At 35.9% G+C, this 14162-nt stretch overlaps 1 protein-coding gene and 1 non-coding gene across 7 annotated transcripts in view; both read right to left on the bottom strand.

Annotated features, from left to right (window-relative positions):
* The window catches only part of LOC129775218 (long-chain-fatty-acid--CoA ligase 4), a 48998-nt gene that overhangs the window by 22956 nt on the left and 11880 nt on the right, over positions 1-14162 (bottom strand). For 4 of the 6 annotated variants that reach the window (XM_055779628.1, XM_055779629.1, XM_055779631.1 and 1 more), the window contains one exon: positions 3002-3400. In XM_055779628.1, coding sequence (XP_055635603.1) covers positions 3002-3024 — 23 coding nt within the window. In that variant the 5' untranslated portion in view covers positions 3025-3400. The other 2 variants (XM_055779634.1, XM_055779635.1) reach the window with 2 other exon arrangements.
* Positions 6760-6904, bottom strand: LOC129780957 (U4 spliceosomal RNA). Its single transcript, XR_008744047.1, has one exon. It is a non-coding gene; the product is annotated as a U4 spliceosomal RNA (small nuclear RNA).

Here is a 14162-nt window from a genome sequence, read left to right as displayed (position 1 = left end):
CCAGATCGAAAATTTCAGATTGCATACAACAAATATGATTTCGAGATTACTTCGCAAATAACAGAATCAAATTATTTATAAATGTTTTAGAATTCGGTTATGGACTAATATTTTCTGTTTCCAGTTTTCAAATGCTTCTCAGAAATTACAAATTTTTGACTTGAATTATTTCTGATCTCAGTTTGACATCACAGACTTCGAGTGCTAGATTCCATCAACCTAAAAGTTTTGCTTTGCAGGTTCACTCTCAGATTTCTAGGTTCGGGTTACAATACCAGATACCAAATTTGAGATTCCAAGATTCCCAGAAATTGAACAAAAAACTGGATTCAATCTAGTACTTCAGATAGTAGATTCCAGATCCGAGAAAGTAAGCACATGTACAATTTGCACATTACAAATTCCTGATGCCAAATACCAAACACTACTTCCGTCTTCCTGTTTACATACAGTGACTCAAACTCGTAGTCGTATCCCCCCATGCAGGTCTTCTTCCACTACTTTTAGAAGACTTCGAAAATAAGCTTCCGAAACATTCTATTAATATAATGATTTATACATAATTTTAAAGTTTAAACCTTCAGCTTCTGGAACATTTCACGAACATACTTTTATCTTGGTGTGTGTAGATGTAGTGGATAGATATAAGAAATCGATTTGTTTCTGTTTTTACAGAAGTTTTGTCAATTTACACAATTTTTTGTTAACCAAGTCAGTAGCAAATCACTTTAACCTTATCAACCAGCTTTCATTTAATCCCTATAACGTGCCTGTAGGATCTTTCAACACAGGGATATCTCTGGTTGAATGACAAATTTCCTCTTTGTTTTTGATGATGAATAATTTTAATAATGTTTGAAGAAAATTGAATTCATTTGGCGCTAGTCATGCTGCGACTTTTCTCATGCCCTAAACATCATATGCCGAACGGTCTCGTGAGAGATATTCAGTTCATGGATTAGCTATCTCAAACTGAAGTGACGATTTCCGAGCACATTCCTTTTATTTTATCGATGTTTTCATCAGTTGAAGAGGTGGATGGTGGTCCTTGGCGGAGTAAATCGCTCATTTCTTCTTCGTCTTCAAGACGTGAATATTTTCCGCTATTGGTTTGTTTTCCATGTCTGCAAGAAATCGTATATACGTGTGTCAATAATCGTATTTGGTATGTATATCGCCTATGCTAGTTAGGCGTATCATATACCACCCAAAATATGGGGTATATGATGCTGTATATACGATAGTTATACAATTTCATGTTTCGATTCTGGGATGCTAACAAGAAACGATATAACAGCATTGATGAGCTGAAAGTGATAATTTCAGAGATGTGGGAAGATTTGTTATTTGGACGGTTATTTGCTTTTATAAATGCGAAAATGCAAGCCAGGCCGCTGAAATTGCGATTGGCGTGTATGGTGTTGATACTGCAACAGTAAAATACTTAAAAAAAAGTTTGTGCAATATACTAAGATCTACACTGACAACAAATAGACCGTTTGAAGCTAAAGATTGACCAGAAGCGTTCAAAATAAGAAATTGGGATGAAGAGAGGATTGTAAAAATCTATTGCTAAAGTTTATTGCCTATAAGGATCAATACCTCTATGATAGATACATTATGAAGCTATCTTTGACCTTATATATATATATATATATATATATATATATATATATATATATATATATATATATATATATATATATATATATATATATATATATATATATATATATATATATATATATATATATATATATATATATATATATATATATATATATATATATATATATATATATATATATATATATATATATATATATATATATATATATATATATATATATATATATATATATATATATATATATCTATATATCTATATATAATATATATATATATATATATCTATATATCTATATATAATATATATATATATATATATCTATATATCTATATATAATATATATATATATAACTATCTTTAGCTGTCTCTAGCCGATATCTACGAGTTTTTGGTGTATTCGGAAAGAATATTCATCCATTTTTTGATCAAGTGGGTTTTCAAATCGTTATTTTTAGAAATCTGATGGTTTCTAAATTTCCTACACAGATAACTTCCATATTTTGTTCATGCTGGGAGATTGGGGAGGAGTATTTATAACTTTTGAGCAATTTTGATGTAACCATGTGCGTTAACTTTGACTAATAATGTTAAATTTTAAAAATCATAACTTAAAAACCATTTCCATTTTAGGGATGTCCGAAAAATCAACTTTTTCCTCTTTTTTTTTCCAAAAATGACTTTATTCAAAAATTCATAACTTTTGAACTACTAAACCGATTCAGATGATCGATATATCAAATTAAATTTGATAAAAATTTTCGGACATCCCTAAAATGGAAACGGTCACCCTACTGAAAAAATATTTTTAAAAATCGGGTCTAATATTTTGCGATAAAGAACAAAACTGCCACTTTTCACGAAAATCTGAGAACCACTATATCGGTTTGACATGGAATGGCTGTATATATAAATTAAAATGTTCATATGACAATGAAAACATAAATTTAGAGTACCCGCCACGATATTTGAAAAATTTCAGAGAGAGTCGGGGACAGCGACCGGTAAATTTGGCGTGGAGTTGCTGCTCTATATAAATCTTTCCCTGTTTATTTTCAGTTTGACAGCACAATGAAGATGCGCTTACATATATTCTACAGATAAACTGCGGTTAGATAAGAATTGAAACACAAATAAGCTGAGAGTGTAAGTAAAAAATTAAAACGTGTGCGTAGGTGTCATGCAAATCAGCATAAAATTTGTGGAAGCAAGAAAGTGTTGTAGATTATTTCAAAATAAGAAGAAACTCGTATTACCGAACAACATCCAACCAATTGTTTAGTAGTAAAAGAATTCAGTAGGAACAACCACACCAGCACAGTCGATACAGGTTTTTTGGATGCATGCACACGAAAGTCTACAGTTGCTACTTACTGAGCATCTTCTTCGATGAACATTTTGGACGCACTTATTTTGACGGCTTGAATATTTGCAATATTATCTAGCACTAGTTTTTCGCTTCGTTTCCCGCGTCGACTCAATATGTCCCTAAACTTTACACTAACACTGCCCTCGACAAGTATTATCGCACGAAAAACGTCCTGGAACTGGTAAACTCACTTTCGCTTACGTCTTTACTGAATTCACGCTCTTTGGTTGGTCTTCCTCAGGAGTCAGCTTGTCATGAGCGGAAGTGGCTATCTTAAGTCCTGTTGCCCTATCCAGCAGAGCAATAATCCCAAGTTCCTTCACTGATACTGTTTCAGAACGCTCTCGAGTGCCAGGAGTTGTGATTTGAAACAGGTCGCCGGACGCGTCGCATTATTGGAGGTTCTGTAGATGAAACGAGAGAGAGATAATAAATGCAAATTAGTGGGGCTCTTTTGAAGAAACGATAGCGAGAAAAATTGGTCAACCGGTGTATTTAATGCTGGCTATTCGAGCAGTGCTACCGCACATCACCTGAGTCGCTATGTGATATGTAGTGGCAAATGTGGACAGTATTTGAAGTGAGACAGTAGATAAGTGCGACTGCAGACGACCAAAACCCGCGGAGCCGGTAAACCTTCAATTACTTGCTAATATGTTTCGCAATCGCGAAAACCAGTATCACCGAGTAGTGCTAACGTTGTTGTCTTAACTCGGCCAAAGTTCGCGGTCAACCTTGATAGTGTGCACTGTCGTGTGTCGCCGGCCGAGAGTGCAAGTTCTAATCAAATCGGTAATTTTCCAATTTCCTTGGACAACTCCACCGACTTACATAAATTGGAGCAAATAGGGTGCAGCAGCACTGGCGTACTTGTGGTCTCAATGATATCCACTTTCAAATAAACTGCATTCACAGTATCCTGTCTTCCATACTTCGTCACCCACCACCAGTTGCTAGGCTACTCCGGTGAACACTCAATCAATCAACTGCGAGCGCGAGATCACACTGATGCGCGCGCTACGAACGTCTAAGATAGCACCGAAATTATCTCGTTGCAATTTGGGCACTAGTGTTCTATGATAGCGAAACGATCAAAAAGTCAGGCGAAACACTAGCATTTCCGCTTATGCGGGGATTTATACCATGCTTATTAATTCTTTTACAAATCCGCTTTTTGCCCGAAGGAAGCTATACATGTTTCTCACATGTATGACTCGCAGCAGTTTTCGGCGAGAAAGCAAACATGTTGTGGGAGGATAGGGTATTTACGCTGTGTAAAAGATGGTGAAAGATTGTGAAACAGAACCATGGATATAATATTAAATTATAATGCTTTGATTGAAAATGATGTTTTTGTTTTCCCAAAAATCGACATTATCTTTTCGGACAACCCAATATGAGCTATCCTGATTTATCCTTATTTTTATTTTCATTCTTCCTTAGAGGCTGAAAAGTTTAAAGCCTCTTTAATCCAACATCATCATCATCATCATTCTTCCTGATTTTTTCAAACTGTAGTTGGCAACCCTGATTACGTGGAAACGTGACATATACAGTTCGATCTGGGAGTGAAAACAGATAGGACAGAAAGCGTTCATTGTAATTTATGTTAAAAGAAACTGATGGAATCATACTACTTTAGAATTATTAGAATGCACTATAAAAATTCGGTGAATGAAAACCTTTGAGTTTCTCTTTTCGATAGTAGGGTTATCACTGACTACTCGTTACATAATCTAGATAACCAATGTTTTATTCAGTTTTCAATTTGGTTATGAACAAAAAAAATGCAACTGAAAGAGAAAACAAGTAAAACACAAAACGCTGCTTCAAATACGTAATTCTTAGAATTCTTGTTCCACGTTGACTCCACGGTCCAAAAATATCAGTGTGGCAACGCGTCTTCGAATTTCCCAGTTCGTCAACGTACCGATGCAGACAAATTTATCATAGATGCAATGCTACTGTTAAGAGAAATTCTTTTGCATTCAGTTATTCATACCAAGTTCTTCATACCAACACAAATCGTACATAGGCTTTTAGATTTTCGATACTGTGTAGGCTAAGTGTGAATACATGAAGTGGTGAAGCAGCTCAAACGGTGGCCAAACCAGGACTAACGTCCAGGAAGATTCTACTTGAAAGGAACCATTTATTATGAGATGCTTCTGTAGAGCCAAAAACTAAATTCAGATCTCTACTGTCAACAACTGGACCGTTTAGAAGCAAGCGATTGACCAGAAACGGCCAGAATTGGTCAACAGAAGAGGTATTGTGTTTCATCAGGACACAGGTTGGGAAGTTTTAATGCATCCAAAATATAGTCCGGAGCTGGCACTAAACGATTACCACCTTTTTCTCGCATTGCAAAATTTTCTGAGCGTAAAGAAATTGGGATCAAGAGAATATTGTGAAAATCGGTTACTAGAATTTTTCGTCAATAAGGATCAAGACTTCTATGACAGAGACATTATGAGACTACCTTCAAAATATTAAAGTTTCGAATTTCACGCAAAAATAATGGATTCCTTTTACCCCAACCTTATATTATCACCTTCAATTTAGGCTACTTCTGTAGCAATACCGAGACACTTTTTGTAACTGAATACAGGAATTTCGTTCAGTTCACGCAGCGAATTCGTTTTTAGATCTTCAATGCAGTTAAAACGGGTTATTTGAGTTTTGGAAATAGGAAAAAATCCCATGTCTCGTCGCCTGTAATTATGCGTTGAATGAACGTGGAATCAGAATTTGATCGTTCAAGCATGACTTCAGTCACCTTTGCTTCAAAAATTTCATCCCAATCTGCGACTTTTCTCATGCCCAAAACATCAGCCAAAATATGACGAACGGTCTCGTGAGCGGTATTTAATCCACTTAAAATACATATTATATGAGTTTCGCAAAACGCTGCAGTACAAACCAATTAATAAAAAGTATAGTATAGACATTATAATGATATGGTTATAATTTTATTATTTTTCTACATACCCTTTAGTTACACTTAGGTGCCTATTCTATCAAATTCCTTTTAAAAATCCTATTCAATTTGAACGAGGAAAGTGTCACCCATATGTGGGTGACGAGGCGACGAAAGTGTTAAGAACAACAACATGCTGACGTCCCAGAGCACTGTTTGGAACTTTTTCAGCGCAATATATATTTTTTTCATGCAATATATAGATTCAACATACATGATGGCATTAATCCCGTGGCCGAGTGGTTAGCGTCACATATTATCATGCCGGAGGCTCGAGTTCGATTCCCGTTCCCGTCATGGAATTTTTTCGTTTTAAATTTTTTTCCGACTGTGTGATCACGTCTATTCTAGAGCTTACCACTCCGAAAACAATTTAAGGCGTGTTATATGGCATATGAATCTCAACTAAGTACTTATAAAAATGACGCATGTTATTCTACGTTGAAACGGAAGAAGAAGAATCCAAGAATACATCCATCATTAGACTCCACCGCCAAATCGGATTTTAGAGTACAGTTATTGAAATCTATCAATGTTTAGCAAAATATAGATCTATATAAACAAAAATAATTTGGAGTCTGCATGTCACGATTTAATTCGAGAAAGAAACAAAACAGATTTCAATAATTATTTTTTTGTTTGGTGCGTCAGGTTGATATTATTTAGCAAATTTTGATTATTTATATAAATATCAATGATTTAGCGTCCATATGTCACAATTGACCTCGAGAACAGATCAACAGATTTGAATGTATTTTTTTGTTCGATGTGTTTCGGTCTGCGGCAAATTTACATGACAAAAAGTAATGAAAAATATTGGGAAAGTTGAAAAATTAGAAGGTTTTATATCTAGCGATTTTTTTTCAACTAGCAATAATCGTACCTCGGATGTGCCTCGTTGGTTACGATATCGCCACTGGTTTCAATCAATAGCTTCGAGTTGCTGTGTCTAGCCAAGGTTTGAAAGACTACAAAAAGTTGTTTCGTATTGATGATCATACAAAAATGGTTTCTGTATCTGATCTCAACATTTTAATTGAAATCGTTTCCCAATTTGGTCATATATTCGTGGAAACGGGATAAATTGCGCTAGACTTGTTGGTAGTTGTTTTCCCTAACCTAGCAGAACATAAATTCATGTTGCCTCTCTGACCATGAAATGCTTCAGATGGAAGAGAGCCCAATGCACCCGCGCTAACTGGTACACATGAGGGAAAAGGGTATAATATGCCTCGATTTCGATTTGGAAAATCGATTTTTTTTTCGATGCCAAATGACTTAAAAATGCATAAAACGTCAAGATCTGATGTTATCCCGAAAAAAAATTTTTGGCCGAAAATCTACCTTTTAGCCTGAGTGGCCACAAAATCAAAACTTTGAGTGCTTTGAGGCATCCCTAAATCATGACCGATTGAGCTGAAATTTTGCACAGGTAATTTTTTTGGGCCAATAAACAAAATGTACATGGTCGGTTCTTTAAATTCTATAATTATTTTTTTCCATACCTTCATTGCCACTCTGCGAAGTCTCAGAAGGTCAATTTTCGGTCAAAATTTTTTTCTCGAGGTGACACCAGATCTCGACGTTTTATGCATTTTAAATTCATTGTTCTGGTCCAAATAGCTAATTCACGGGAGTAACAGATGTTGTAAAGTACCTTGGGTCGATTCCCATCAGCCCATTTTCACGTTTCCATTCACTTTTCATTTTCACAGTTTTCCGTAGCTTTTCTTTGTTCCCTGGCGAACACCGACTTGTTCTTCTTCTTCTTCAATGGCACTAACGTTCCTAGAGGAACTTCGCCGTCTCAACGTAGTATTACTTGCGTCATTTTTTATTAGTACTTAGTTGAGATTTCTATGCCAAATAACACGCCTTGCAATGCATTCTGAGTGGCAAGCTCTAGAATACGCGTGATCACAGTGCAAGTCGGAGGAAATTTCTTTGACGAAAAATTCCCCCGACCAGAACGGGAATCGAACCCGAACACCCGGCATGTTAGTTATGACGCTAACCACTCGGCCACAGGAGCACACCGACTTGTTTCTTTTCTAAATAAACAGAGGTGAAACGACTTGACCTTTTTGTGGTACCCTATATAAGCACTAGTAATGTTTAATAAAAGCAGTAAACGTAACATTTTGAGAGCCCTATATTTCGCCTTTTTTAGCATTATATCCGGCCTATAAAAGCATGTAAACCATTATAGGGGTTTATTCTATTTTATGTATGCGGATATAGTGTTGATTAAGAGCTATTGTTCAATACAAAGCAATCTAGTAATCAGGGATTACAACTAAAAACAATTATAGAAGCCACGCCGTTCATTTCCCTGCGGGTTGTACTGGTAAAAAATATCCCATTTAGAATAAATGCATCCTTCTTTATAGTGTTCTTCGTCTGAAACATCCACTGATTAATTGAATGAGTCAGCTTACTAATGAGTAGTACACTTACATTGCATGTGAACGCGTTTTAATCAATAAAAATAGAAACAAATACAGAAACGACGTAAAAACTAACATCGGGAATGGCTTCGAGGGGGAAATTATTTTTAAAATTTTTTGAAGTATATTAAAATTGTCAAACTTGCATAGTAACTGCTGGATTGTTTATAAATTTCGCCTTAACAGGAATTCCATGCCAAACCGATATAGTGGTTCTCAGATCTTCGTGAATAGTGGTAATTTTGTTCTTTATCAAAAAACATTAGACCCGTATTTGTATATTTTTTCGTTAGAGTGACCATTTCCATTCTAGGGTGGTTCGAAAAATCAATTATTTCCACTTTTTCCTAAAAATGACTTTTTTTAAAAATTCATAGCTTTCGAACCACTCAACCGTTTAAGATGATCGACATATCAAATGGCAGCCAATGAGCCTGCCTTTTATTACAAAATATTGAAACAATGGGTTTTGTTTTCGTAATTATTGATTGTAGTCGTTTTTTTGTTGTTTTCATGGCTTTAGACTAGAGGGCACTATATCTTTTTTATATTTTTTCTTGAAAGCTGAGGATTTCTTACATAACATATCTCGATATCAGAGATGCTATAGTTTTCGTTTTAAAGATATGATTTTCCAAAGTTAACCGATGGTTCGAAAAAAACAAATTTTTCACCTTTTTTTCCATTACAAAAATTCATAACTTCTGAACTACTGGACCGAATCAGATGATCGACATATCAAACTGAAGCTTATGAGTTAGTTTTCTTTGGAAAAATATTACTTTTGAGAAAAAAAAAATTAGATTTTCGTTTTTGTAATTATTGATTGAGTCAGTTTTTCATAGTTTTCTCAGTTAAAGATGAAGGGCGTTAAATTTATATTTTTTCTGGAAAGCTGAGGATTTCTTACCTGTCGTATCTCAATATCAGACATGCTATTTTTTTTCGTTTTTGAGATATGATTTTTTAAATTTAACATGTTTTAAATCTTCGTTCAATATTCCTATGTGACTAGACTAGACCCTAGACCTATGCGACTAGAATCCAATCTTCCCACACGTGTGCTATTTTTTCAAAGAAGGTTAGATCATCTAAATCGGTTCAGTAGTTCAAATGTTATGAATTTTTGCAAAAAGTAATTTTTGGATAAAAAGGGAAAAATGTTTTTTTGGGCTACCGGTTATGTAAAAAATCCTCAGCCTTCAAGGAAAAATATAAAAAAATATAGTGCCCTCTAGTACAAATCCACGAAAACAACAAAGAAACAATCAATAATTACGAAAACAAAATTCATTGTTTTTGGAAGTTCAATATTTTTTAACAACAGGCTCATTGGCTTTAATTTGATATGTCGATCATCTAAATCGGTTCAGTGATTCAAAAGTTATGAATTTTTGAAAAAAGTCATTTTTGGGAAAAAGTTAAAAAAATATATTTTTCGGACCACCCTAAAACGGAATAATCACCCTAACGAGAAAATAAAAAAACGGGTCTAATATTTTGCAATAAAGAACAAAACTACGACTTTTCACGAAAATCAGAGAATCACTATATCAGTGTGGCATGGAATGGTTGTTATATTTTTGTTAGTTTCTGAGAAATTCGAGGGACGCGTTTGGCCCGATAGGTGCGTTGTATACCTTTCTCCCTTATATACAAACACACCTCCCAAGACGTAACTCATGATGGGCAAAATAAAAGAGAAAGAGTGTTGTTGCGAAACCAGTTTTTGCTCGTTCGGCGAAAAGGTTTTTATGGCTTAGTGGAAGCGGTATGCCTTTTCGCAACCATCGCAGATAAATCTATCGTCCATTCCAAAACTTTAAAATTTATCATTATTGTGGATTCAAACGATGGTATGGCAACGGGAATATCCCGCTGAATCATTGCATCGTCAGGATAAAAACTCCTGAGACAGCTCTTGTTATTGGATTGTATCCAAAACAAGGCTCAGAGTTTTCACTCATCTCGACTCATCTCGATCATATTACGCATCGGTCAACACAGTATGGCAGTGCTTCACCTCTAACACAAACACTTCTCAGATCATATGACGACCACGATGATTAAGGCGGTTGTTGTGAACCGTGGAGCCGAAACCATGCTACGTTTGCGTTCTACCAGCCGCCTCCCGCTGCAATTATCAGGTTCGAGTGGAGACGGAAAGCACGCTGTACTTTGAACTCAAAACATGTGATTCGAACATTACATGAGAGGTTTTGTGTTCGTTCGCAGCCGTAGTTTATTTTTTTCTGTTCGCCGTGTTCTGGTTTCCGTAGCTGCGTCGCTCTATTCCAGCTGTACAATAAACGAGACAAGAGTTTTGTCAGACGCAGTGATTCAATGCTATTTGGACACGTGCATAGCAAAGCATGAATCTCGGTCACGACGATGGCTGTTTTTTCTGTGCCTTTATCACATGGTTGAGCCCTAATTTTGCGATATTACCTTGTGGCAATAGAAGTTTTGCTCTCGGCTAAGAAGGTTTTTTGTAGACCAGCATTCATAAGAACCTACTTACTAAAACAATTTCCGGGGATATCAAGAAATACAAAATTAATTCATTTTCTCCCATCCAAGTACTTTCAATGCGCTGCAACAGATTAATAATCCAGTGAGATGACAAGGTCATTCGCTTTATTCTAAAAGACGCATTACTTACAGCTCCTATTTGAAGGCTCAACCAAACCTTAACCCCGCAATACAGGTGTCGTATTGAACCCGATGGTGTTCTCTGTTTTGTTTTTGTTTATTGCTTCGGTTCAAAGTGCAGCCATTTCACTGTCTCTTCTGTGCGCACTTGTTCTACTATTTTTGTCTGCTCAGTTCAAAGTCTGCCACACTTTCGGTACCTCTCGCAAAAACAGATGAATATGTCGCCACCGCTAGGTCACCAGAGTCAATCTGCTGCAGCAAAAAAAAACACCTTACATAATGTTTGTTCTGAATAACCGAGCTTGTTTCGGTTAGTTATCCACGGCTACGCTAAATTCACATAAACATGTTCATAGTGCAGCAAAAAACTTGAACTGCTTGCTGTCCGTCCAACCAAACCTAATAACGATAGTTAGAGCTCAAAATTATACCTCAACCGAGCAGACGGACTTCACGAACGCGAAGAGAAAGGCCAACATCGGATCGTAACGCACATTTTTTTTCATTTAATGCTTCATTTAATGCATGCGCTGCATATCGTTGCACCAGCAGCGGATGCATACGTGTACCTCTCTCTTGCATAGTCTTGGTTGGGTTTATAAATAGCGACAGCATAAATCGTGAAGAAATGCTAAAGTAACCACACCGCGCCCACTCAACCCCGGCTGACCGACTCTGTACTATGTGTGCTTGAGGAGGCGAACTTGTTTCTTCCGTGGGAAGACAGCCACGTGGTGTGGTATACTGTCCGCAGCAATAGATATTGTATCTTGAGCTTGACTCGACATCAATCGGAAGGTAACCTTCAAGAGGTTATTGACCATTATTGCTAGTCCTGTTACGTTGTGATCTAATAGCGTGTTGGCAGGGCAGTTTGTCTGCAATCCCCTACAGTTCTCTATGCACTACTTGTTGCAATCAAATGAATTAGTGAGGCTATCGAGTTACAAGGTGCACAAGTGCTAGAGGTCGATAAATGGAAATTTAATAATCAACTAGCTGATCCGGCAAACTTCGTCCCGCCCAAAATTTATTTTACATTATCACATCCAAGTTTTCTTACTAAGCGCACGTTCATGGGTCCAATCACAGAACTGTTCATTGATTGATCAACTAATCTACCCTTTAAAATATTTTTTACTCTAAAAGTTTAGTACTCCAACCAAAACTCGACATTATAATATCAGATTATTTTCAGACTCAATTTTCGTGCAAGATATTTCATCCACTTGCAAATAACATGTTTCTCCGTTACATGGAATAAATGTTTGATACAGAAAATATGATAGAATAGAGACAGCCCTAAATCGGACAATTCCTTTCTCGAGTTTTGCTCTTATCAACACATTCGGCGATCCATTTTGACTTATTTTTGAAGACGATATAAGAGTGCGTTTTCTCACTTTAAAATCCATTTCCACTTACGAACAAAGATTAATTTCGTTGGATCAAACAACGCTGTCAATATGTAATTGTAGAACATATGCGGATTGAATTTTTCGAATTTTCCCATTTTCCTTCAGAGAAACATTTATTGCTTCCTAAAAAAATTTTGGTTCAATTCGCTTGATAAGTTCTCAAAATATGTAACACTAAAGCCAGCGTTTCACTGACAAATTTTGGGAAGCTCTATAGAATTACTATGGAACTAGCTTTCGCGAATAATCCGTACTGTGGATCATCCGCTCGCGGATAATCGGGGTCCCACTGTATATTGATGTCGTTTTTTTAAATTATCTACAGGGTCTTTCAGATTAAACGCTCACGCAAAAAAATCGAATAGCTCATTATAATTTTTTTTTCGCTCCATTTATGGTAACACTGCATTCCCCACTTCGGGACGATATTATTCGGCTACTCGTTCAGTCTGATCGGATGGTTTCTAGTGTCAAGATGTACAATTTACAAGAACGTGTATTTTTAGTGAAATAATATTACTCGAGCAACCGAAGCCTTAATGAAACTTTGACCTCTTCTGGTAAGAATTTCAACATTTCTCGTCGTCGATTACTTCCTCTGGGGGACGTGATGAACCGTTGCTATGTTAATAAGCCACAACATTTGGAGGAACTTAAAGAAAAAATAACTCGGATTTTCAACAGCATCGAAGTCGTAATGTTACAGTTGTGCATGAAGATATTTTTGTTCACCGTGTAAAACGCGTTATCGAAAAAAGGGTGGTCACATCGAAAATGTCCTAGAATAAGCTTTATTATATAACCAAAGTCCGTACACCCAGTGTTAAATAACCGACTATTTGACAATTGAGGGGCTTAGAATGAAAGGGGTGTAAGTGATTTGATCGATTTCTCTTCATCAACTTTTTCTTTAGTTAATAACCCAACTGCAAAAGCGTTCCAATTTGAGTTTGCTAAGAATTCGATACATGAGATTCTGACCTATCTTCCACATTGTCAAACACAGCTGGGAATGTGTTTGCAGCTATGTTATGACCAAAAGAGAGAGTCGTTGTAGAGAAATCGATGATGTCACTTACACCCCTTTCATTTTGAGCCCCACAATTATAATAAATTATTTTAGTGTATTGCATTACCCTCAATTATGTATACAAATTTGAGCGTGTGTATAGGTGAAAAATCATTATAAACAACAAAAATAAACTTTTCAGATGGCGAAGAGCACCGTTTTATTATTTTGCTTGCTAGAAATTAAGTTTTCTTAATAGTGAAATATGTACATTAGGGTGGCAATGGAAAAAATCTCATCATCGAATTTCAAAAACGTATGAGAAAATTTCAATTACGATTCTAGGTGAATAGGCCTAGCTCATTTCATACATGTACCTACTATTTCAATAATGATTTATCATCAATAAAAATTATCATCGATTTTCAAGAACCCACCATGAAGTGGAGGTAGGAGTAAAACAGACATGTTAAGAAGAACTTCAACTATATCTTTGGAAACTCATGTTTCCCAAAACTTTGATGCAGTTTCTTGCAATTCAATATACTGTTTCTCTACCTAATTGGCCAGATATTTTATAAGAAAAAGTGTTTTTCAATGTGTTTTTACTGAAATTAAAACAGACCGAAAAGTACAACATTTTGTTCGATGGGGGTA

This window comes from Toxorhynchites rutilus, chromosome 3 (assembly GCF_029784135.1).
Source record: "Toxorhynchites rutilus septentrionalis strain SRP chromosome 3, ASM2978413v1, whole genome shotgun sequence".
NCBI classification, from domain to species: domain Eukaryota; kingdom Metazoa; phylum Arthropoda; class Insecta; order Diptera; family Culicidae; genus Toxorhynchites; species Toxorhynchites rutilus.
This window is presented reverse-complemented; position numbering and strand designations above follow the sequence as displayed.